Source organism: Channa argus, chromosome 8 (genome assembly GCF_033026475.1).
Source record: "Channa argus isolate prfri chromosome 8, Channa argus male v1.0, whole genome shotgun sequence".
Classification (NCBI taxonomy): Eukaryota; Metazoa; Chordata; class Actinopteri; order Anabantiformes; family Channidae; genus Channa; species Channa argus.
The window spans coordinates 22,880,266-22,904,400 of record NC_090204.1 but is presented as its reverse complement, the minus strand read 5'-3'; the positions used below and the strand labels follow the sequence as shown (position 1 = coordinate 22,904,400).

General features: G+C 42.2%; 2 protein-coding genes across 2 annotated transcripts; one reads left to right on the top strand and one right to left on the bottom strand.

Annotated features, from left to right (window-relative positions):
* Positions 1 to 844: 844 nt before the first annotated feature.
* On the top strand, positions 845 to 11,256 carry slc30a7 (solute carrier family 30 member 7). The gene is made up of 11 exons (XM_067512536.1): positions 845 to 1,009; positions 1,301 to 1,402; positions 3,583 to 3,696; positions 3,782 to 3,869; positions 3,953 to 4,082; positions 4,565 to 4,768; positions 4,963 to 5,013; positions 6,597 to 6,732; positions 9,446 to 9,536; positions 9,630 to 9,779; positions 10,574 to 11,256. Exons 1-11 carry the CDS (start codon positions 930 to 932, stop codon positions 10,619 to 10,621), a joined length of 1,194 nt encoding a protein of 397 aa, XP_067368637.1. The 5' UTR covers positions 845 to 929; the 3' UTR covers positions 10,622 to 11,256.
* On the bottom strand, positions 11,165 to 19,780 carry dph5 (diphthamide biosynthesis 5). The gene is made up of 7 exons (XM_067512537.1): positions 19,489 to 19,780; positions 17,542 to 17,666; positions 15,979 to 16,087; positions 15,182 to 15,302; positions 14,565 to 14,604; positions 13,629 to 13,732; positions 11,165 to 11,711 (listed from the first exon to the last, which is right to left on the bottom strand). The coding sequence occupies exons 1-7, from the start codon at positions 19,621 to 19,623 to the stop codon at positions 11,479 to 11,481; spliced, it is 867 nt and encodes a 288-aa protein (XP_067368638.1). The 5' UTR covers positions 19,624 to 19,780; the 3' UTR covers positions 11,165 to 11,478.
* Between the last annotated feature and the right edge of the window lie 4,355 nt (positions 19,781 to 24,135).

Here is a 24,135-nt window from a genome sequence, read left to right as displayed (position 1 = left end):
GGTCATTTTAATTGGACAGTTTGAAGAAACAGGGACAAAGACTGAGCTCAAAGAGAACAGCAGCCCCGAGCTGTAGCTGACAGTTCAACAAACTATAAAAAGAAATGATGTGGATTTAAATGACAGTTTACAAGCAGAAGCTCAGTCACTGTAATTCAGGGTGAAGAGCAGGTAAAGTTAAAAACCACCTCCTATTCTCCACAAGCAAACTTTTCATAGTTTGTTTTTTTTTTGTCACCGATCAAATTTTTCTTTCATTTTCTGAACTTGTTTTTGTTCTTGACAGTGTGCACACAGATCCAAATAAAGAGAGAAGAATAGAGTAAACACGTGTCTGAGCTCAGACTTTGTCCTTCAGGCTGAAACCTCAGACATGACTCAAAGTCAACAAACCCTGAGGCTCCACACACACACACACAGATTTACTGACACACACACACAGAGCTCTGACTCCATCTGCTGATCACACTGTTGTAGGACTCCAAGCTTTTATTTAGCAAATTGCCAACAATGAAAACTATTTAAAACATTTGAAAAAGATAAGATTTAATTAGAGACTTGATTGTCCAAAATGTAGAAAATGGCTTTATTAGTGCATTAAAACAATAAATACAATAAATGGAAACATACATAGGCACAGATGTGACATCACACATCTATAAATATCTCATCATATAGTTCCATTTTACCTATATATTAAATATATCAAAACAGAAACTTTAGTTGAAGAAGAATGAAGTATTTGTACAGTGTGGTATTAGTACTTAAGTGCAGTACTTGAGTACTTAAACCAGGTGTAGTTCGAGTTGAGCTTTTGAACGCCTTTATTGTGAAATCTGAACGGACCGGAAGTTGACAGATAGCATACCGTAGCTAAAGTAGTCCGTGAGTGTGTGTGTGTGAGTGTGTGTTTGTGTCCAGGTATTAAAATGTTACCTTTATCTATTAAAGACGATGAGTACAAACCGGCCAAGTTTAACCTGCTGTTGAAGATCTCCGGGTGGTTCAGGTAAACCCCGCTGCTGACTTAACTGAGCGGCTAACTGAGCTAACAGCTGACTGTAGCGGGAAGCTGCTAGCCTGAGGCTAAGCGGCTAAGCTGCTCCAACACTTCCACACTGAGCTCAGTGTGAATTAAGTTGACATTTTCTTCGCCTGTCAGCTGTAGAAACGTGTTTCTGACTGTGTGTTTGTGTGTGTGGCGGTGCCTGTCAGCGCTTATGAACCCGGGTTTTTCTCGGGTTTCTGGCTGCTGTTCAGACCGTGATGCAGGTTTTCTCGCTGCTTTCTGTGTTTCCAGGTCGATCCTCGCAGATAAAACCTCCAGAAACTTGTTCTTCTTCCTCTGTCTCAACCTCTCCTTCGCCTTCGTGGAGCTGTCGTACGGAATCTGGAGTAACAGGTAGGCTAGCGGTTTTAGCATCAGACGGTGTGCGTCTTCAGGATGTGCCACGTATGTGTTAGAGGCAGCGTCGTGATCGGTAAAACCCCCAGTTTGTGACTGAGTCTAGCGCAGTTAGACACTAGTAAAACTGGTCAAATTGGGATCTGAGCTGAGGTTCATCATCAGTTTATCAGAGAAATATAAGCAGGACCAGCTGGGGGTCTCCAGATGTGTCTGTATGGGGGCTTCAAGGGGAGGGGACGCTTAGTGTATTTCAGCTGTTTATTCAGTTGTGATAGAAAGTCAAAGATCATCAGCTTTGGGCTTTTTCTGTCTTGTTCTGTCGCCTTCTTCTGTCATTTTTTTCCAGATTTAGTTAAAATAGAATCTAATGAACTAATACTTGCTAATGCTTTATTTGAGATGAAGCAGCTCTCAGTACATAACATGGTTAAAATCAGCTGCAGTATTTCTGATGTTTAGTCACTTGAGCCGACATAAACATTTATTCTCATTCTGAAGGTATTTTCAGAATTGTCTCAGACTTAACAATTTGATTCATGGGCCTCGCTGGCCCTCGATTGCTCCACTGACAAAAGAAGTTCTTCAAATTTGGTCTTTTATTACATAAAACATTATAATTTGCTTTTTTTTAACTCCTCCATCCATCCTTTATTTTAACTGCTTATCCTGTTCAGGGTCATTGTGGCTGGAGAGTATCCCAGCTGTCATTGGGTGAGAGGAGGGGTCCACCCTGGACAGGTCTCCAGTATATATCAGGACCAACACAGAGAGGCATACACAGACAGACAACCATTCACACTCATGTATACACCTACGGGAAAATTAGGATCGCTAATTAACCTCACATCCATGTCTTTGGACTGTGAAACGAAACCAGAGCAGCCGGAGGAAACTCACACAAGCACGGGGAGAACATTCAAACTCCACAAAGAGAGTCCACAGCCAGCCAGGATTGGAACTGAGGACCTTCTAGCTGTGAGGTAGCAGCACTGACCTCTGTGCTGGTGTGCAGTGATAGGAACACAGATAAGAGCAAAGTTGGGAAGAAGGGTTTTCTGTCTCAGAAGAGTAGCCAGGCTTCCAAAGTGAATCAGGGGTGGAAGAGAAATCACTTTACTCTTCTGCAGCAGCGACCACTGTTCTGCTTTTTTTGGTGAAATCTCAGTTCCCCAATCACCCATGAAAGGTGATTTCTCTGAGGGACCTGGTTACTAAAGCGCATGTCAACACAGTCAGTGACTTTCTGAACAACTAGTGAAGACTTTATCTCAGGTGTTCAACCTGCAGCTTGTAAGAACGACTCACCCACAGCCTGGCAGACCTGGATTTACTGCCCCTGAGAGGACATTTGAAAATCTCCTGAGAAGAAACCATATTCACTGAACTGCTTTCTTTTCCACGGCAATGTTAGTTTTTAACTGGATATATATATTTTTTTTTTAATTTAAGCAACTGATTGTTTTATCATTTTTGCTTTAGAAATGACGGTGAACCTTCACCGTTTCAGCTATTTAACTGTGAGGTTTTTATCAGTTGTCATCAATCCTACACCAATAGGCTAAGATGACGAATATCATATGGGATGACAAAGGATATGGTCCTTCGTCACGCTGTTAGCTCCAGCTCCTCGTGTCACAATGTTGTCCCGAACATTAAAACCTTCAGACCCACTCACCCTGACCAAACGAATGTAGAGGGAAGCCGCTTTTCTTTGAGTTATTTAAATCCCTGTGGTTATCACGTAGCATTAGGATCCACGTGCGTGTCTCCAGGTTGATAGGGTGCGGTGTTAGAGGACAGCAGTGTTACCTTTTGTTAATTAGTAAAAGTCCTCTGCATCTATTAACAAAGCTGTCACTATATTTTTAGTTCCTGATACAAAACTAATGTCATTTCCTCTGAAGAACCATTGTTTTCTTTTTTTTTTGCGTGCGTTTCAGAATTTCAGTTGTTTCATGAATTCAAAGATATTTGCAGTAGTGTGAAGCTGAGCTGATCTAATGACTGGAAAAAAAATCACAGTGAGACGAGAGATGTGTTTGGCACGAGTTGGGCCGTAATTTACTTAAAGAACGGCTAAAGAAAACTAAACTGAATCACTCGACTAACGTAAAAACATTGTTTTCCTGTTGTTCCATTCTCCTTCCTTTACTGTGGTTTTCATGTGTCTTCAGTTTAGGTTTGATCTCAGACTCCTTTCACATGTTCTTTGACTGCACCGCCCTGCTGGCAGGTCTGGCAGCCTCCGTCATCTCCAGGTGGAGATCCAACGACAGCTTCTCCTATGGGTGAGATGGTGTTCATCAGCTCTGGATCTGTGCTGGTTCCTGCAGAATCACAGTCTGTTTCAGCCCATTGTTGTTTCTGTTTCAGTTATGTCAGAGCTGAGGTGTTAGCTGGCTTTGTCAACGGACTCTTCCTCATCTTCACAGCATTCTTCATCTTCTCTGAAGGAGTTGAGGTGACTCAAGCTGTCTTTACACATTAGTCTCTGTTCCTGTCTGTCTGTACAAAATACAAAGTCTCTCTCTTTCTCACTGACAGAGGGCCCTGGAGCCCCCTGACGTTCACCACGAGCGCCTACTTCCTGTCTCTATTGGTGGTCTCCTGGTGAACCTAGTCGGGATCTTTGTGTTCCAGCATGGAGGCCATGGACACTCACATGGAGAGGGAGGCAAGTCCTGCAGAACACGCAGACTCTGATTTAGTGGAACTTCCCTTTGTAGAATTAGACCGAGCAGCTGAGGTGGTGGAAGTACACAAACTCAAGTAAAAGTACAGGCATTTAGCTAACAAATACTCTACTACAAGTACTTAAATTTCTTTCTAAAGGTAAAGTAAAATTACTTGATAACATGAATAAACAAGTCTATTCTAAATTAGTTAAACGAAATGATGGCAAACAAAGCTTGTGATTAATTCAACGGCTTTCAGCTTGTCCCTTCAGGCATCACAGCAGTGAAATGTGTTAAATCTTTCACATATAGATCTCATAGATTGTGTGTACTGTATGTTGTGTGATTGCAACTTGTGACACATTACTGCAGAACCTTTAGCAGTGGGGTATTTAATGCAGCTTTATTCTCCTGCACTTGTGTGGAACTTCACTTCAGTAGAATGTAGGTTCTCTAACTTCCTGTCCATGTGTTTTCTCAGGTCACGGCCACAGCCACTCTCTGTTTAACGGCAGTCTGAGCCACGGACATCAAAGCAAACACGAAGAATGGCATGGAAACGATGGTCATGGACACAGTCACGGAGGACATGGACACAGTCACGATGGACATGGACACAGTCACGAAGGACATGGACACAGTCACGAAGGACATGGACACAGTCATGAGGAACCACACTATCACGGTGAGGATCTAACACATCACGTCAGGTTCAGTGTCCAGGTGACGCTGGTCAACCTGTTTGTATTAATCTGTTGGAACCATGTTCATTTATTGAAATACTTCTAATCTTTCACACTACACTTTGTAAATGTAGAAGCAGTGGATAAATGTTGTTGTCCACGCTGAGTGTTCTGTTGTATCTGGTTTGTGTTGCAGATGAACTGCAGCACACGCCGGGGAAAGGAGCCAGTAAACAGATCCTGCAGGGTGAGAACAGCACCTTATATCTCACCTACAACGGACTCATGACACGAAATATCATCACTGCACTCTCCACTTTGTTTACAAAGATGCAATACCTCAGTTGCATTTAGCACCATTTAAGATGGGATTTGTGAAGAAAACATGAGATTAAGTTCAAATTTTATTCAGATGAAAGACACAAAGACACAAAAACAAAATCAATGTGCAGAAAATGAATTAATCATTGATGGGAAATAAAAGGTTGTTTTGTTAAAGATGAATACATATGCAGTGCCTCCAAAAGTATGGCGATAGCAAGAGTAAATATTTAGTTGTTGCTGTTCAGAATTTAAGGAAGAGTTTAAGATCTATAAATGGCTCAGTGGTGGAGTGGTTAGTGCTGTGGCCCTCACAGCTGGAAGGTCCCCGGGATCGAATCCACTGGCTGGCTGTGACCTTTCTGTGTGGAGTTTGCATGTTCTCCCTGTGCTTGGGTGGGTTTTCTCCGACAGTCCAAATTGGTGACTTTAAATTGCCGGTGACTTTAAAAGTGTAAAGGTGAGTGTGAATGGTTGTCTGTCTGTGTGACCCTGTCACTGGAGAACTATTTAGGGTGTAGGCTGCCTCTTGCCCAGTGACAGCTGGGATAGGCTCCAGACCCCCTGTGACCTTGAATAGGATAAGTGGTCAAGATAATTGACGGATGGATCTATAAATGGTTCTAAATGACTACTCTTGTTTTTAGCCCTGGGTGTTACCTGTGAAGACTGGATTTGTTGTTTAAAAATATGAAAAAACATAAAAACCACAGGATTGTGTATGGGAAAATCAGGCATTTTGAATCTGAAAGAAGGGTAAAAAAACAAACAAACATTGGTGTATCAAGTAACATTGACAGAAAAGGTCGGCAACAACAACAGACAATGACAGAAACATGTGAGAGCTGTGAGGAAAAACCCCAAAATGTCAGTAACATCGGCAGCAGCTTTTATAGTTTGATGAGACCAAGAGGAGTAAAGGTTCTGACCAGATTCAAACCATACGAACTGATCCGTTAACCCAGGTGGGGGTAAGGTCACAGTTAGGTCGGCATGGCTGCTTCTGTGACAGGCTCACTGATCTTTGTTGATGATAGAACTCATGATGGAAATTGACAGAAACATTGTGTGCAGCAAGACAATGATCCAAAAAAACACTGGACTTTGTTCAGCTGTTGTCAGATCACATCCTAAAACTGATCTTTAAGTGACTCTATAGATTCTGATACTTGTTTCCACACTTTAGTTTTATTTCAGCTCCACTGGATGATAAAGTTAAAAAAACAAAAATACAGAACCTTCCAGCAGGGGGCGCTCACACACAGAGGGCAGTAAAAGCCTTTCTCTCTTCCCTGTGTGACAGCTGGGGAGTTTTCTAGCTGCTTTAGAAAATGTCCTCACTGAATGATAAGATTACCAGCATTAGGTGTCGTTCCAGTGTCATTACTTCAGATCCTGCCTGGATCACTCAAATGGACAAACATGCATAAAACCATAACTATGTTTTCAGATCACATTGGTTGCATCAGATTTTACAGGCATATTTAATAAAGTGTATTTGTGTTGTAGGCGTCCTCCTGCACATCATCGCTGACACTCTTGGCAGCATTGGTGTGATCATCTCTGCTCTGCTGATGCAGAAATACAACCTGATGATCGCTGATCCCATCTGCTCCATGCTCATCGCCATCCTCATCGGAGTCAGGTAGCACACACACACACTTTGTCCTCTGCTGCTGTTTGGTTCAACCTCCTCGTTAGACGGATGACGTTGAGGACCGAAAACCATGTTGTCAGACTGAGGAGACAGTTAGGAAGGCTCCACTTTATTAGGTGCAGTGTGGTCCTGCATGATTTACATCTGCTGGAATGATGGAGCCATAAAAACCATGTGGTGGGACTTTTGCCTTCAGTGAAGAGAAATACGACGCAGTGTTGAACAGAGTAGAGATGCAGCTTCGCTCTAAACGATCCCGTCGTGTCAGTTATTCTTTTATTCAGATCCTAGCAGTACCTGACGCTCCAGAATATAGATCAAGTATCCGCTGGAAAAACGCCGTCAGATTCAGTAGGCAACAGCTTATGTTTCACTTGGCCAAAGACTGATTTATTCTACAGTTAGTGCATTAGATCTGACACTGATCTGACATCAGCAAATGCTCCGTGTTAACAGACTCAGATCTGGACCAGAAAATTGGATCAAGGCGTCCCTGCTGTGGTGGGACTTACCTTTAACATTATCCAGCTCCACCCTGTCGATTGACAGCTCTGATTACAGCCCAGAACAGACTGACTGAGGGTTTGGGTGGTGGGGTCTTCAACACGCCGCCACCGCCCTGTGGTTAGCTGTGACCATGCAGAATGACTGCCTGTGTTTGTGGAAGGGTTGGTGGTGGTGGAGTGGGCCTGTTTGCTGTGGGTGTCCTTTACCTCAGCCATCCATGAATCAGTTGGTCTCTTTGGATAATGACAGGGACTAAAGCTTTACCCACTGTAAACTACAGCTGCCTGATGGATGCTTCTATCAGTACCACAACCTGAGTGCTAACTCTACAAAACAACACCTGACAGACAAAGAGTTCCTTTGTTTTTGTGCTTCTTTAAAATGTTTTGAAGGTTCTAAAGGTTGGTGAAGAGCTAAAGATTAAGATGCGGTGTGAGGGTTCCGGTTAGTGTCAGACCAACTTAACCCTAACTTGTAGAAGCAGTAAAGATGGTTAGGGAACTGCATTATGTCCGTGTCCTAACAGCAACAGAAAAACCAATGCATGTGTAGCACGAGTGAAGCCAGAACAGGAAGACGAACCTAGATTAGGTCACTTCCTGTTTGTGGACTGTGGTTCTTATTATCAGAGCTTCTCCATGATTTCTGATGTTTGTTACTGCACATCAAACATAGCTGTGCCTCCAACTCAAAGACTCTAATGGTAACTACTACTATTATGACCCAAGAGTCCCCCCTTTAATCTCCAGAACCTCTTCCGTCGCTATAATCTCTTTTCATATGTGTAGAGCCTTTTCATACCTACTAAAGTCTCCACAAAGAACAGGAGCTTTTTTCTTGACCTATGCTATGTTAACATTAGAACCCATATTTTCATTCATAGGTGCTGCTATAATCATAAAAGACCCTGAAAACTAGAACTAGAACTTTAACTTAAGAACTAGAACTTAGGAACATCCACAACAATCCCTAGAACCTTTTTAGTAGCTTACTTATTGCATAGGTTGTAGGAGACTTTAGAACCTCTTAATGGACCACTAGAAAGTGATTCAGGAGGACGTATGTATTGAACCTTAGAAATAACTCTAGAACCTCTTCGGACTCCCATAATCCATCGGATAAATAGAAACCATTTAATGGAATCCTAGAACCTTTCAGTAAAAATGAAGAAGGGGGGAAAAAAAAGATAATGGGAACCAGAAGGAGACATGAGCTGCTTTTTACATTTCTGTAGAGTGCAGGATCTCACTGTCTGAGGACCACAGAAATGGCTTTACACTGCTTCTCATTTACCTATTTGCGCTCACAATCGTACAAACACACAGTGATGGGGGGGGGCCTGCACTGACCAGTAACAACTAAGTTGGGGTTCAGTGTCTTGCTCAGGGAACACTTTGACATGTGACCGGAGGAATCAAGCCAACTACCCTGGGATTGGTGGACAACTGCTCTACCTCCTGAGCCACAGTTGCCTCTGAACTGTCTCTGGACTCATTAGCGTCACCACACGATAGTGATGTTACACTTAATTAAAAACAAGTGTTTACCAAACAGTCTGTGACAAATTGTCCCAGTTTCAGCTAAGTTACGTTCCATATGACTGACCTGAACCCAAATTCTGCCTGAGAGGAAGGAAATCATTCTCAAACCTGACGGGTACTTTGGAAAATGGTTTCCACTGATGTAAAGTATGTGCAATTAGTAGTTAAGGCTCCAACATGCCAAACCACCGGTATGGACCTGGATGGAGTCCTGGGGTCCAGTCTGGTCTTCTGGATGTAAATGCAGCGGTCAGGTTTCCCAGAAGCCACAGTGATAAATGGAGTAGATGTGTGCTGATGTGGTTTGATAGGCTGGAAGAGAATGCAGCTGCAGATTTAAAGCGTCAGCAGAGTGGAGCTGTGGTCAGCGAGAGGCCTTCACACAACCACAGGCATCAGGTTACTGCAGCTGCAAACTGCTGCGCTCACAGTTCAAAGGGTGCAGAACTCCAGTCAAAATCTACAGATTCTGTACCAGGAACGAAACTGCTAGTTTCAGACCAAATTACAGTCAAATCTATAGATTCTTCACAGAGATCAGTGTGTGTGTGAGTAGTATTTACAGTGGTGATGATAGTAGTGGTGGTAGTAGTAGTTTATGCTAGTAGCAGTATTTTATGCTCCCCATGTGACCCCTGACCTCTAATCCTCAGCGTGGTGCCATTACTGAAAGAGTCCACTGGGATCCTGATGCAGAGAACCCCCCCCTCACTGGATCACGCCCTGCCCGAGTGTTACCAAAGGGTAAGTACTAAACCACGACTCCACCTCACAAACCCTTAAGCTTTCGACAGCACCTGAAGCTGATCTGCATCTTCTGTGTTGGGACGCGTTCAGGTGCAGCAGCTGCAGGGCGTGTACAACCTGCAGGAACCTCACTTTTGGACTCTGTGCACTGACGTTTACATTGGGACATTAAAGCTGCTGGTTGCACCTGATGCAGACGCCCGCTGGATCCTCAGCCAGACACACAGCATCTTCACACAGGTACCCAGCGGGGTTGAGGGGCACGCACACACGCTTTCCTACATCATAATGAAATATGAATAACGTGACCTGCTGCTTCTGCACTAGCTTGCTCTCCCACATCTCGCTCTTCATAACAACTATCTCCTCCTGACCCTCTCTTACTGCTACAGCTTCAGCAACAAACATAACATTAATATTAACTAAAGGCTAAGATCTGTTGATTCCTTACGATGAGCCATTTTGAGTTTGGGAAAATATTTCCAGCCTTACAATTAATACTATCCTCATGTACAGTCAGTCCACATTGATTAGTAGCTATGTAGTGTATTAACCTCACAACCCAGCTGAATTCTAACATTAGCTTTGCTTTCCATAGAAGGAACTTGTGCTAACAAATTACGTGTTTAGAGAGAGAGAGAGAGCAGCTGTGCAGATCAAAATGCTAGATGTACCTCCAAGGTTTTAGCAGTTTTAAATGTAGAAAAAAAAACCTTGTTGCAGTCAATGACAAATGAATGGGAATCACTGGATACCTGAACACACCACATCTTCACACAGGTACCTTATAGTGGTAGTAATTGTATTAGGTGTATTATTTTTGTAGTGTTGGTTAAAGCTTTATTCATGATGTTGGCTAGTTGCACTATTTTCTGTAATAGTACTAGTTCAGTAGATTTAACTGCAGATATTATGTTGGTTTTGTTGTTGCCGTAGTAGCAGATGTCATATCCACATTAGTGCTGGCAGCAATATGGAAGTGGGAGAAAGTTGTTAGTTAGCTGCAGTATTAAAAGCTGTACTACTCTCCACAGGCCGGTGTGCGGCAGCTCTACGTTCAGATCGACACAGCGGCCATGTAGAAGCCCCTCCCCACCTGAACATCTGGGACCAATCGCGTTAAAGCTGCTGCTGCAGGTGACCCTTTTCCCCCACCCCCTCCCCACAGATACTCAGACCAGGACTGGGGTGAGCGGTGCTAGATAAGAACCTGATGAACTCAAACAGCCCCTCCCCCACCTGCTTTTTTTTTTGGTTTGTTTTTTTACCTGACCTGTCAACAGGTAGTGACCCCACCCGGAGCAAAGCAGTCTGGGTAAGTGCCTTTTGTCAGAGACAATCTGAGCCCCACCCATCTGTGATATCACTCCTGGGACCAGCTGATTGGTCCATGATGTCACTGTTTTTAAATGTGCCAAACGTGACCAAACTGTTTTTATTTCCACTGTAAAATGTTTTTCTGAGGTGGTCATTGATTATTGAGCTATAGATTTATCGACATCACATCAGACAGTTTTTCAAGTTCAGGGCCGTATCATCAGGTTTTCTGAAACTTGTGGCTTTAGTCATCGTCTGTATGAGAGAAATCAATTTAAGATGCAAACATCAGACTTTCTGTAACTGGATCAGTTGATCATGTGATTTTTATTTTGTCTTTATCAGTAAGAATATCAAATGTTTTTATAATTATTCTGTTGATAAACTACAGTCTCCAGGAGCCTCTTCTCTGCGTCTGCTTGTTTTGTCTTTGAAGGACCTATGTCAGTTTTAGACTTGCAATGTGAGACATTTTGGTCTCACATTGGATCCTCATTACTTCAGATGTTGGTCTAAAGGTGCAAACCTGGTTTTAAGGATCAGGTTTTTGTGGGTGAGATCCATGGTCCTGGGATTGTATCCTGTGACTGAGGCTCCTCGCGTGTTCAGACAAACACGAATGTTAGGAGATATAGGTGGAGCTGTCAATCATGGACAGGTGTTGCAGTGCATTTGGTTCCGCGTTCAGGCGCAGTAAGTCCACCTCCAGGGGGTGGAGTTGACCGGCAACAACCAGTGAATGGAGCGGGGCACCAAGGTCACATGACACTAGCTGACGTAACGTCGCCGTGCGAATCACCTGGTCGTCTGCACCGAGTCGGGCCACACCCACACACACTGTGTCCTCCGTCATACCTGGGGAGGGAGGGAGGAGGTACAGTGCTCATTATAGCAGCATTTCTGTGTTAACATGATGTCTCCCTGTAAATTCATACATCACATCTGTATTTACCAAAACTTCAGAGTAAATAATGGCCTGTAAAGAGATTCTCACATTTTTTAAAAGTTTAAATAATGACCAACTCTTCAACTTTAACATCCTGCAGCCTCTGTATGACGAACAATAATGAACTAATCTCTAATTTCAAACAATTTACCCAAAAATTAAGTGTTGATCAAATTATTTTTTTCCTTTTACTGTTAAACATTACAGATTTTAGCTAAAATATGACCTTTGCCTCGTAAATTTGATCTTGAAATCGCTCTATTAATTTTCCAAAAAAATTACTTTTGCAAACATTCTGCAAAGGAATTTTTAAAAATTTGTTACATTTCTTTTAATGAAATAATACAAGTACATTTAAATAAATCACTGTTTAGTTTCTTTTTTTCAAGTCAACCAGTGTTGCACATACTGATGCCATTAAAGATTATATTCCAAAACCAGGGCCTTCAGTATTTGGATCAGTTGCTCCTGAAAAATGTTATCTGGCTGCAAATGTAAAGTTAATTATCAACTTTTTTTTTCCTCCTTCCTTTCGGTTTATCCCGTGAGTTCAGGTTCGCCACAGCGGATCATTGTTTTTTGTTTTTTTTTACGCCGGATGCCCTTCCTGACGCAACCCTCCCCAATTTCTACCGGGCTTGGACCAGCACTGCACAGCTGGGGAGGGGAATGGGCTGTTAGGGGTTCAGTGTCTTGCCCAGGGACACTAGCCAGGGGATCGAACCACTCACCCTGTGGTCTGTGGACGACTGCCTTTACCCACTGAATTACAGTAGTTAATTAACTTTTTCTTTTTTAACTTTATCAACCAACTCACAAAAACCCAAGAATACGGAAGATTACTGATTCATTTATAAACATGGCAGTTTTAAGTGTAGAGTCCGTCACGTGATGGTAATGAGGCTCAAATGATGCGAGTTTAAATCGACAAATAAATCAATACACCGCGTATTGACAGAATTCTGCACTATACTGTGGCATTTAGTAGTTTTCTTTTGAGTCAAACTAAATTCCATTCAGAATGTATTTTTTTTTGTTTTGTTTTAGTAGGTAAAATGTTCTTTAATATTAAATTTTTCATGTCTTGTTTGAGTCAGCGTTGTTCTACTTTTCAAAAATGTGCAATATTTACCCTTTTATTAAAAGTGTGTTTTATTCCCTTGTGAAATGTAATTTGATAATACCAATTATATCTGCAAACTTTCGTGACTTTTTTATCCTGTAAATGTAAGTTTAAAACTAGTTTCTGGAAGATTAGTTAAATCTGAAAGTGAAATTTCTCAGCACCCACTTCTCAAATATTGGACCTTGATCCTGCAACATTGTGCAGTTCTTTAAGCAAATATCATCCAATATTTTGGACCAGACCCTTAAATTTCAACCATCGCTCACTTCCAAAACATCTTATTTGTTTAATTACAGACAAAGTGATGATGTCACTTTCCAAACAGTATTTTCCAGTTTGAGCTCACCTGTGGTCATGTGACTGTAGGGAGCAGTTCATATTTAATTCGATTTATTTTGCTGTCGAATTACTAAATGTAGATTGCACCACAATCCTATAAGTTGAATGGAAAACGCTGTTGCTTTAATTATATTGTGGAGAGACTTTATATTAATCCGTAAACACAGATCACCAGTTAAGACTGCTCTACATTTTGTTTGGGGAATAAAGTCCTGCAGTGCAGACTTTGTCATTTGTTTGTTACAATTATTGGATAAAATATTGAAATATACGAGAGCTCAATAGGAAAATAAACAAGAGCTTAATAAATTAATCAAAATATTAAATCGACCAAAAACAACCCTATTTAGCTGTGACTCACCCAGCTCCTCCCCCTCCTCCCTCCTCCTCTGGATGATTTGAATCAGCTGATCTGCAGCCTGAGCAACGGTCATGAAGCGAGGAGGCTCATAGATCTTCTTGCCCCTGAAATCACATAATAAATAAATTAAAAAGATTTAAGAAATATTTACAAACTTTTTTTTTCCTTGTGTTGTGTTATCAATGGATGGAAGCACTAACGAATCCAAGGTTTGACCAAAAAAAAAGTTACTTTGGTGCCAAAAGCCACGACTTCAGTTATGAGGATTATCACGGTGAACAGAAGCTTAGACTGTGCTGAAGCATCTCCATCACTTTTCCCGTCGCCAGAACTCGCAATGTTAGTCACTTCAAATGCCGCACGATTCACTCTTTTACTAACGCTGTAACAATCAGATCTCGTGCTCGTGCAGCTTGCTTACTTCAGACGTGATGGTGATTGTGGGGATTTGAACCACAGATTAAAATAAATAAAGAAAAAATCTTGACTAGTTTTATACTTTCAGTTGACTATTTTATAACTACAGGTACTTTTCAGAATCATTAATAAAACAATATAGTATAAATCAAATGTTTTTTTATTTATGACTATATATTAATACTTACATATTTATTGAGATGACAAACCAGCTAGATATGTTCACCTTTCTCGGCCTCCTAAAATTATTATTATCAAACTACCTTTGCAGGGCCTTTAACTTGATTCAGATATTTAGTTTTTAGCCATTTTCAGCCAATCAGAGTTAAGGGATGGAGGAAGGACGTGGCCCTGCCTGTCAGACTGAACTCAGGATTAATGGTAAAATATGGATCTTCTTAGTTCCACCTGCTGCCCCCGCACACACTCACTGAGCTTTACCTTACATATCAGTGGGACATCATCAGACCGACCTGGACCTGGATCTGATGTGGTTCTGGACCTGGATCTGGTTCTTACCTCATCATGTTCTCGACGCTCTGCTCTTTGACTTTGATATCTGTGGACGAAAACAAAGAAAAGAATCTTAATAAATTAGATTTAAATTAACATGTGAGTAAACTATAAAGTTAAAACAATGAAATTAGTAATATCAAATCTCACAAAAAGCTGATATTTCATAGAAACAATTCTCTCGGGTGATTAACTGCGAGGAAGTGATAGAGAAGGTCAATGCTAGAGCAGGAATCAGGCATTAAAGTCATGTGAACGGAATCGTCTCACTGCAGAGACGATGGGTGGGCTCGTATTTTCTTCTCATGAATATTAACACCAGACCAGAGCAGCTGAGACACTCGTTACACAAAGAGTCACCAGCAGCTTCTCCTGCCCCTCAGGACTGTTAGTTCAAGGGGTGGGTGGGGGGGGGGTCCTTTGGGAGTCTGTGCAGTAGCTGTAATAGGCCACAGTCAGACAGAGGAGGAATGAAAAATGAGTGCGTCTACCTGTTTAGCTGGTCATGTAAACACACGATTCCAAATAGGAGGTAATCTGATTACTGCTGTCAAACCAAGTTACTACAAAGCAGATAAATACATACATGCTGAGTCGTTAAAATGTGTGTGTGTGTTTCTCACCCAACAGACAGAGTGTGTGCAGTCCAGCTTTTCTGTTCTTACAGATTTTATCATAGAAACTCTCCGGTCTCCATGTCTCTGTCCAAAACACCACAGACACCGTCTCCCCAAAATTGTACAGCTGACACAAACACACACACAGACACACACACACACAGTTCATTCTTTGTGCAGTAACATTTTAGATATGTTTTCTTAATGATTGTGTAAATAAAAAATAAATATATAAATAAATCAGGGTTGGATGTTTGTTTAAATTTCATTTTTAAAAGTGCACAACCCCCCAGAAACCACCACACACATCAGCCAGCAGGGGCTGATGGACTGACTCCCAGTGGAGGGAAGACTAAGCTCATTGACATATCTCCGCCCATCATTAGCATAATAACGGCCCCCAGAGGAGAAGCTGTGTGGCACAAATGCTAATGAGGTCAGCTGGGTCCTGCTCTGTGATTGGCCGCTCTGACAGGTCAGTTATTGATGAGGTGGCACTAACGTGGTGTGTTCACTGTTCCCACAACATCATCAGTTTAATGAGTCTCATCAGAAGCTGCAGCAGATGGGACAAAATTGGGGGGGTGGGGGTTCAGGTTCATTAATTTTATCAACTGAAACCGGAGAAGAAACACAAATTCCTCTTTAGGGATCAATAAATAATCTGTATCTTATGTCTGTCTTACTGTCCTAAGTGTTTGATTTTGATCAGTGTGATATGAACAAACACTGTGATCATTATATCACAGGATAAACTGTTTTTTCCATTTGTCTGACTCATATCAGATTGAAATGCATCGTACCTGCAGACCGCAGCAGCCCACTGCGTTCATGATAGACGCGTTGTGGATAACTTTATACGGTATCCCAGCATTCACTGCTCTGAGGACCAGGTCGCTGTGGGTCGTTGCACTGCAGAGGGTTAGAGATGACATTAGCAATGTGATAAAAACAAACACATAACATTCAAGATGGAACACGAACACGATATCAATTCACTCAGTGCATCACTGTGCACACAAACATCTGAGTTATAAAGAATAACACTATGATACTTCCTTAAATTGAAGCATACAAACATAAAGAGAGGGGGGGGGGGGGTCCTCTGGTTTTACACTGATGGTGTCTGAAACACCTCCCAAATAATGTATATACGCTCCTCACAAAAGGTTAGTGATTTCACCTAAAATGCACTTGAACCTTTACAGGTGAACTTCACCTTGACCTTCACCTGTTCAGTGTTTCAGTGCTTATTGCATAACATGCTGTTCTGTAACAAGGTGATTAACTGCAAAACTCACAACGTGATTCATGGATCAGACATCGACCACTAGATGTTCTAGTTCGAGGGCAATTTAAAATTGTCACGTTGTGACATCATGAGACCAAGACGACACCTGACAATTGACAAGTTATTGAGATGTTGACCTTCCTTGTTGGGATCTACCCACCACTGATGAAGAAATTGCCACTACATGCTTCTACTTAAATGCCCTACTTTAATGATATAATATCAATGTAGCAGGAACGTTTGACTTTTTTCATACATTCCATCCGAAAGTCAAATATCCCTAAGTTTTTGAGAGTAGTGTAAAATAAGAACCTATTTTGAATCCAACATTTCATGTTTCTGGTGATTGTTAAAGGTCTTGAATCTTAAATAGTAGATTATACTTTAAGTGCATGATGCTTCTTTATCTTAAATAAAGGGAAATTAGTCTTTATGTGCAGAAGCTTTGGTTCAGTTTAGTGCAAAGTGATTTATAGCTGATTTAATCACATGACAGGAAGCAGCAAACAGAAATAATGTAACACTTGAGAAACAAAAAGTTGAATAATTACAATCGAACCGATAATCTTAAAAAATAAAGGGGATAAAAAGGAGAAAAGACTGTGCCATAAAACCGATTTACCAGGCGGCAGTCTGAGTTAGTCTGAATGTAAACTGGGGTTTGCTGAAGTCAGCGATGATCACAGAACGTGTGTCCAGTTTGTGTAGATACTAAATCGCAATGTGACGTACAGAGGCCGAGTTAAGCCACTGTGTGATGAAAACACTGATCACCAGTTTTACTCTGTAGAAGGACCAAAAAGCAGCAGCTGTTTTCGTGTAAACTGGAAGAGCCAGCGTTCACACGAACAAAAGCTCAAGGCAGCGAGCTGCAGCCTGTTATTAACTTGTGGAGGAATCCCGTGGTTTTGGGGAGAAATGTTCAGAAATGAAAGCAGAGCTGCACAAACACACAGACTCTGTGGTCACATCAAACATCTCCACAACAATCCACGAGCTGACACAGCAGACCTCAGATCTGTGGGATCAGTACGAGCTGGTACACGTCTGATACGCTGGTGACACCGGGACTCACCCGAATGGGTCGCCCACCACCAGGAACGCCACGTCACTCACATCGGCGTCCTTCAGGATCTCATCAGCCCCCTGTTCAACCAGATCTCTGTCTGCCAGGATCAGCTGCTTTCCATAGAACTCCTCCTGAGGACACAACCGTTAACTTGCAGCTAATATAACTAGTACATGGTTGATACAGTGGGGTGGCTGCTAAATGTGCTAACGTACTGCTAAAGTTATTAACATGAAGCTGGTGGTTAACACACTGCTAAAGTCATTACACACAAAATCAAGAAAAAGCTTGGAAACTCGTCAACATGCAATAAAATCTTTGTAAATTTTGGGAATCAGGACAATATGAATATTTTTATCATGTTTGAGCACGAAAACAATGGTCAAATTAAATTTGCATGTTCTAACTTTCAGCACTCATTTCCCGACAAATCTGTGGCCTTTTACTGATCTGTTTTTCCAGGAGTTCAAGTGAGTATGCTCTTAAACTGATCACGTATTTAACTTCCAGGTGTTAAAACATATTAAACTTAAAATAAGTTCATTTCTATTCATGATATAGCTGGAAAACTGAAGATTTCTTTCAAAGGTTCCCACTACAGTCCCCATACACATGCTGCAAATGGATCCAATCAGAACACTGGAAGTGGCCCAAATGCTAAGACCTAAGACCTAAGAGCTCGGGAACACTGCCCAACCAGCACAGAAGATCTTTGGCAAGTCCTGCAGAAGGACTGGGAGGAAGTCACACCTGAATATCTGCAAAACACTCACCAGTGAAATGCCACAGATTTCACAGACAGTTAAACATGCTAATTTAATTGGACCATTATTCTGTGCTCAAATATGCTTGAAAAGAATTGTTGTGGCGTTTGTGATTTATTTGTAAAAAAAAATGTGGAGGTGTTTCCAAACTTTATCTTGCCAGGGCATATAAACACACACACACACAATTCTGCTATGATTAAAAATATTCCAATGTGAATCTCAAACCTGACTTAATGGTGTGAGTTAACTGTGTACATTGGTTTGTAGTTTGAAATTGTGTATTTAGCCTGTTCTGCAGTCTGGAACGTGCTTTACCGCCTCGCTGCAGCTTGACCCTGAGCTGATCAGTACTAACACCACATTAATCAGAATACTGAACGTAAAAGATTTCCTAAGCAGTGACCAGGACCATGTTAAACGGCTCCAAAAACGTGCGAGTACATTTTTTTTTTTAATCCTACGCAAATAAATGAAAACTGTTTTTAATAAAGTTGGTCTTAAAATTCAAACTGAGAGGTCACTAAATGTATCTTTAATGGGTGGACGATTGTTCTGGATGTTCTGGTGTAAATACTGGGCAGGTTTGAGAAGGGGGGGGTCACACAAAAGCTGTACTGAGAACCTCCTCAGGGAACAACTGAACACTGTCTGTCTACACACTTGTTTTCAGCTACAGTCCGACTCTTGAACACACGTTTGAACCCGGATGTGAACTTTCACTTATCTAATATTATCTCCATTTATCTGAAGATTTAGTGACTTTGCTGTTACAGATTGTAAAATCTGATTCTAGTGCACTAACAAATGCTCATTGGTTAACTTTATCTGCCTTGATACAGCTGCTTTCTGTTCCAAAGAAAAAAAAACAACCTCACCAACAAAACCAAAAAGATTCTCCTGCATTTCTAAATACGAGATCATGCATCGGTCACTACGTACAGTGGTCAAATCAGCTGCGACAAACCTGATGTTTCCACATTAATCATCAATAATTATCATCCAATAAATAAAAGGGTCAACAGGAAATAAATTGATGATTTTTTTTCACAGTAAAAAGTGAGAAATCCGGTTTTTGATCCGGTCACTTTATTACCGCAGTACATTTATAGCACGTCCTTAATCCTCGATTTAATAAGGAAAAAAACTCATTGAAGTGGCTGGTTTGGGGGGTTTGTTCAGGACTTACAAGAGCCTCCTTGCCCACGGTCAGAATGGATGTGTAGGCCTCCAGGTAAACTCTGGAGCAGCTCTTCACCGCCTGCAAACCTTTCACCGTGATGTCCGCGGCGTCTCCAAGCCCCAAGCCGATCAGATACAGCATCCTGCCGCCGACAGTGTCCGCACAGAGTCTGGCTGTCGCTGCTGCTCTGCTGTAACCAGAGAAATCCTCATAAAAACACTCCAGCAGTCTGAAATTGTCTGTTTTCCTACATTCACGTGTAGCCTCAGTGCGCTGAGCGGAATACGGCTTGCCGTAAAATGTTTATAGTTTGCGACAGCTAGAGCCGCGCTACGTTCTCCTCATTGTTTCGCCAAACTCCAGTGACACTTAGATGCAATAAAGATTAAAAAATAAATTAAAAAGAAAATTATATATATATATATATATATATATATATATATATATATATATATATATATATATATATATATATATATATATATATATATTTATTATTTTTTTATTTTATTTTTTACAAGGTTATCCTTTCTGACAGTTTGTAGATGAAAACTGTCAGAAAGGAGATAACTCTGTTATGAGTTTATTGTTTGAGTCAAAGTGGGTAGTGGTCTCGTATCTGCAGTGCCTCATAAAAAGAGGTGGCCGTTAACTTGCATTGGTCATAACGATATTCCTGATCAGTGTATATATTTATATACATGTCTTCAATTTAGAGGATCATAGGTTTACAATTAGATTAGGTTGTTGTAAATAATGTGCACATAGAACTTTTGCATTACCAATAAATGTTTTGGGTCAGAGGGTGGATGCAGGAGGCCCAGCACTAATCAAAGCCTGTATGGTCTCTGTGGGGGGCCATGTGGATCAGAGGATACTAGGACCCGCTACAGCGGCAGAGACAGTGTCCCTAAAATCCCCCTGAGGTCTGTGTTTGAAGCTGCAACCTGCGCAGGACAGAAAACTGAACCACGACTCTGCAGCAGACCACACACTGAGCTGAGCAGACACTGAGCATGGAGATTGGACAATGGACCCCCCCACCCCACCCCCCCTTCACAAAAGGCAGAGCTGACCTTCACATGTTTCATTTGCTTTCAGTAAAAACTCTGCAACATGTCTGGTAGGGAACTTACTCTGATGCTCTGTCCAACTTACAGTTTTTTGGGAAAATTAAACAAATAAACATAAACAAAAAACATAAATAAACAAATAAACAAACACTGTTGTGTGAAAACTTTTCTGAAAAATTTCTGTTTATTCCAAGGTGTTGTTTTCCCGCAGCAGTCAGTAAAACAAGAAATCCAAAAGAACTTTGCAACATTACGTGCACGGGGTGGGGGAGGGGTGGGGGGGGGCATGTTACTGACTAGATGAATCAGACTGTGTATGAACACATACACAGCGTGGTCAACTTTGTGTTTCTTAGAAAAAACGTCATTTTCTGAAAGTTTTGTGGTCACATTTTATTTGGTACAACGCTGTAAATAAAGATTTTGCAAATAGAAAAAACACACCCTTCCCCTCTCAGCTGTTACCTTGGTGATGCCGGTCAGCGCTCAGCCTGTGAGACGCTTCGGGTTGTGAATGAGTCGGTGGGAAACTCTGACTCTCTCTCTCTTCACAGTCTCTCTTGTTCGCCCCTTGTTGTGGTAAACAAGCCTCAGTGGACCACGTGACCCCCCCTTCCACCCCGTTCACTAACTGGGAACCAGCTAACTGGGATGTTTGGTGGGTTACATAATGAACTCCTTTCCTCTTTTTGGCGGGGGACGTAAAGGGGGAGGTGATGGTGGGAAGGGGGTGAGGGAGAGCAGGATTGTGGTCTTTTGTTGCTGAGGTTCAGGGTTTGTTCGGCTCCAGTCATCCAGACAATCAGCTCTGTCTCTGTTAACTGTTTCCCCTCAGATCCAGATCCAGGTCTGAACCATGGACCTGATCTGGACTCTGTGATCATGTAAACACACAAACCTAGTTCCAAAGGAACTGGATCAGGCCTCAACCTGGGGTCATGTCATCCTTCAACCTGTGTTGAACCCAGAAGCCTGCTCTGTCTGAAACAGAGATGGCGACACGTCACCTCTGTCTACTGGACTTTAGTGAATCCAGCATTTTACTCAGAGCGTCTGCTCTGCAGCAGGAGATGTCCTGTAGAGTCCAGTTGTGAGGGAGAGCAGCTGCAGCGGGACAAGGAACGAAAGGACTGTGATCATGTTTACTTTTCACCAACCTCAGGTTCCCTTCAGGATTCACTCTAAGGTCTGATCGTTTGATTAAAGGGTCAGCAAGGGTCTGCATGTCAACAGGCTCGGGTGCTATCATCCTCCTGCTCCGGTAGTTCTGCGTCGTAGACTGAAGGTAGAAGGGGACCAGACCTTTGCAGTCCAGATATTAGTGCTGCACCAACAGTTTTTCTGCTGTGTGGTCCCGTGATTGTCAGACAGAAGCAGGATTAAACGGGTTGATCTGATCTGACCTTCACTGTGAGGACTCGTCAGTGTGTTCAGACTAAACAAGATGAGCTGTCGTTTCCGCTCAGTAGTTACCTACTGCAGATTTTTCAAATGAACATTTCTGTACATCAATATTCTCTCTGACTCGGTAATTGATTATCTAGATGTTTCAGATCTGGACTAGGGACTAGATCAATGAAGCTGACGTGTCCAGTTCTCAGTTCTGGACTGAAGCCTCTGGTTAGTCTTTGATTGTGGTGGCAGAGCTTTCCTGTTTATCTGTTTCCTCACTTCAAGGGTAAAGCCCACTCCTCTGGGTCCGTATGTCCAGGAGGGGTAACAGAAGCCGACGTAGGACAGTTAGTTGTCTGGGGTTAACTGTGGCTGCAGTGCAACGGCTTTGTCTCCACACTCCATCACTACATTTTGCAGGATGTTTAATTAGAGGGAGTCACATGTCACAGATCATGGAGCTGAGGTAAAGATCAATTTACCTGTTTAGAAAACAGAAGAGGGCGTCATGGCCGGACAACAGACTCTGCTCACCTTCACCTTTCGGCCTTCTCCCTCACGCTACCCTCTGTCGGCTCTCACACCTGGACGTTCCCTCCCTCTCTCTCTCTTTCTCTGCCTCTTTCTCTCTTCCCATTAATCTCTGCACTGCGCTCGCTCCCTGTCACTAACTCTCACTTTTATTTCCTCTCTCAGCCTGTTTTTCCCAGCCGTACTTCCTTTTTTACTGGCTTTTATTTTGTGGTCCCTCAGCCCCCGCTTCCTCTTTATAGTCTTTTCAGTCACTTTACTCACCTCATTAATCCTGATTGTTTATACCTGTCCCCGTTCTACTTAACCCAGCTCACCCCACAGTTTCCTGACAGATCCTTGCAGTTTTTCCCTGATGGAACATCCATCCTTCCCCCAGACTCTTGTCTTTGAACTCAGTTACCTGTTCACATTTGGTCTGAGTTTTGGTTTATTGCGTTTTCCCCTGTTCCTGATCTGCTCTGTTGTTGTGCACATTTAGGTCATGAGTTTATACCCTGACTTAGTTTGGGGATTTTGTACCTGTTCTGAGACTCTTTGTACACATTTTTCGATTCCCTGTTTACACTTGTTCCTGACCTGCTCTGGTCGGGCACATGCACATTTAGATTAGTCGCTGCTGAGTTGGTTTGCAATTCTTTCATAGGTTTTCCTGCCGAACACCCCCTGTTTAGCTTCCATAGTTTTTTTTATATCTCTGCCTAATGCTTGTTCTTTTGGTTTTCTTCACTTTCAATAGATTTATTACTTCAGCTCTTGTTTGTTCCCTAGCTCATGTAAACCCTTTGTTAATGTATTTAAGATTAGCCCTTTCAGTTTCGTAGTCTCACCTTAGCTTCCGTTTAGTTTTCCCTCATTCTCCCAGCCGTATTCTTGTTTCCTGTCTTGTCTCATTCGGTTCCACCTTTACACTAAGCCTGACAGAGAGAGGAAGAAACAACAGAGAAGGGAAACGAGACGTGACGAGCTCATTCATTCTCAGTGATCTGAGGCTAAACTTGACATTTTTCTCCAGAGGTCAAAGGTCAGAGGGTTTCAGCAGGCCTAACTTTACACAGAGTCGCAGATCAGGTCTGTTGCAGAACTCCTTAGTGTAACACTACATTTATGTGAAGGAAACAAAAACCACCGAGGCAAAGAAAAGACAACCAGAGGGACTGAGGATTTATGGCAATGTAAACGTGCTGCCAAGCAACACAACTTCCCAAGAGCAACACGCGATTTGGTCTTGCTCTCCTTTTCTTTCTGCACTCAAACCAACGAATGGCGGCAGACGGCCGGCCATGCTGGGCCCGGTTCTCTTGGAGGTTTCTTCCATTAGATTCTTCCTCTCCACTGCTTCTCGGCCTTAGTGCCGCTCAGGGGAGATTTGTTGGGATTCTTACGTCTGAAAGCGCCTTGAGATTATTTCTGATACTTGGCGCTTTATATTTCTGCAACCGCCCAGTCAGTAACCTACTGCAGTTAAAAGAGAAAGTTAAGAGCATCACCAGGGAAGGAAGCAGCATTCAGTCTTAAAACTATTTCATTAAGATCATGTGAATTTGTGTTCTCCTTTAAACACATCTTCTCTGTGGTGACCAGATACCTTTGGACCGCACTTCTTCTCCCCAGAATCTCCACCTCAAGGCACGTCTACAATCTGTAGATCTGTAAA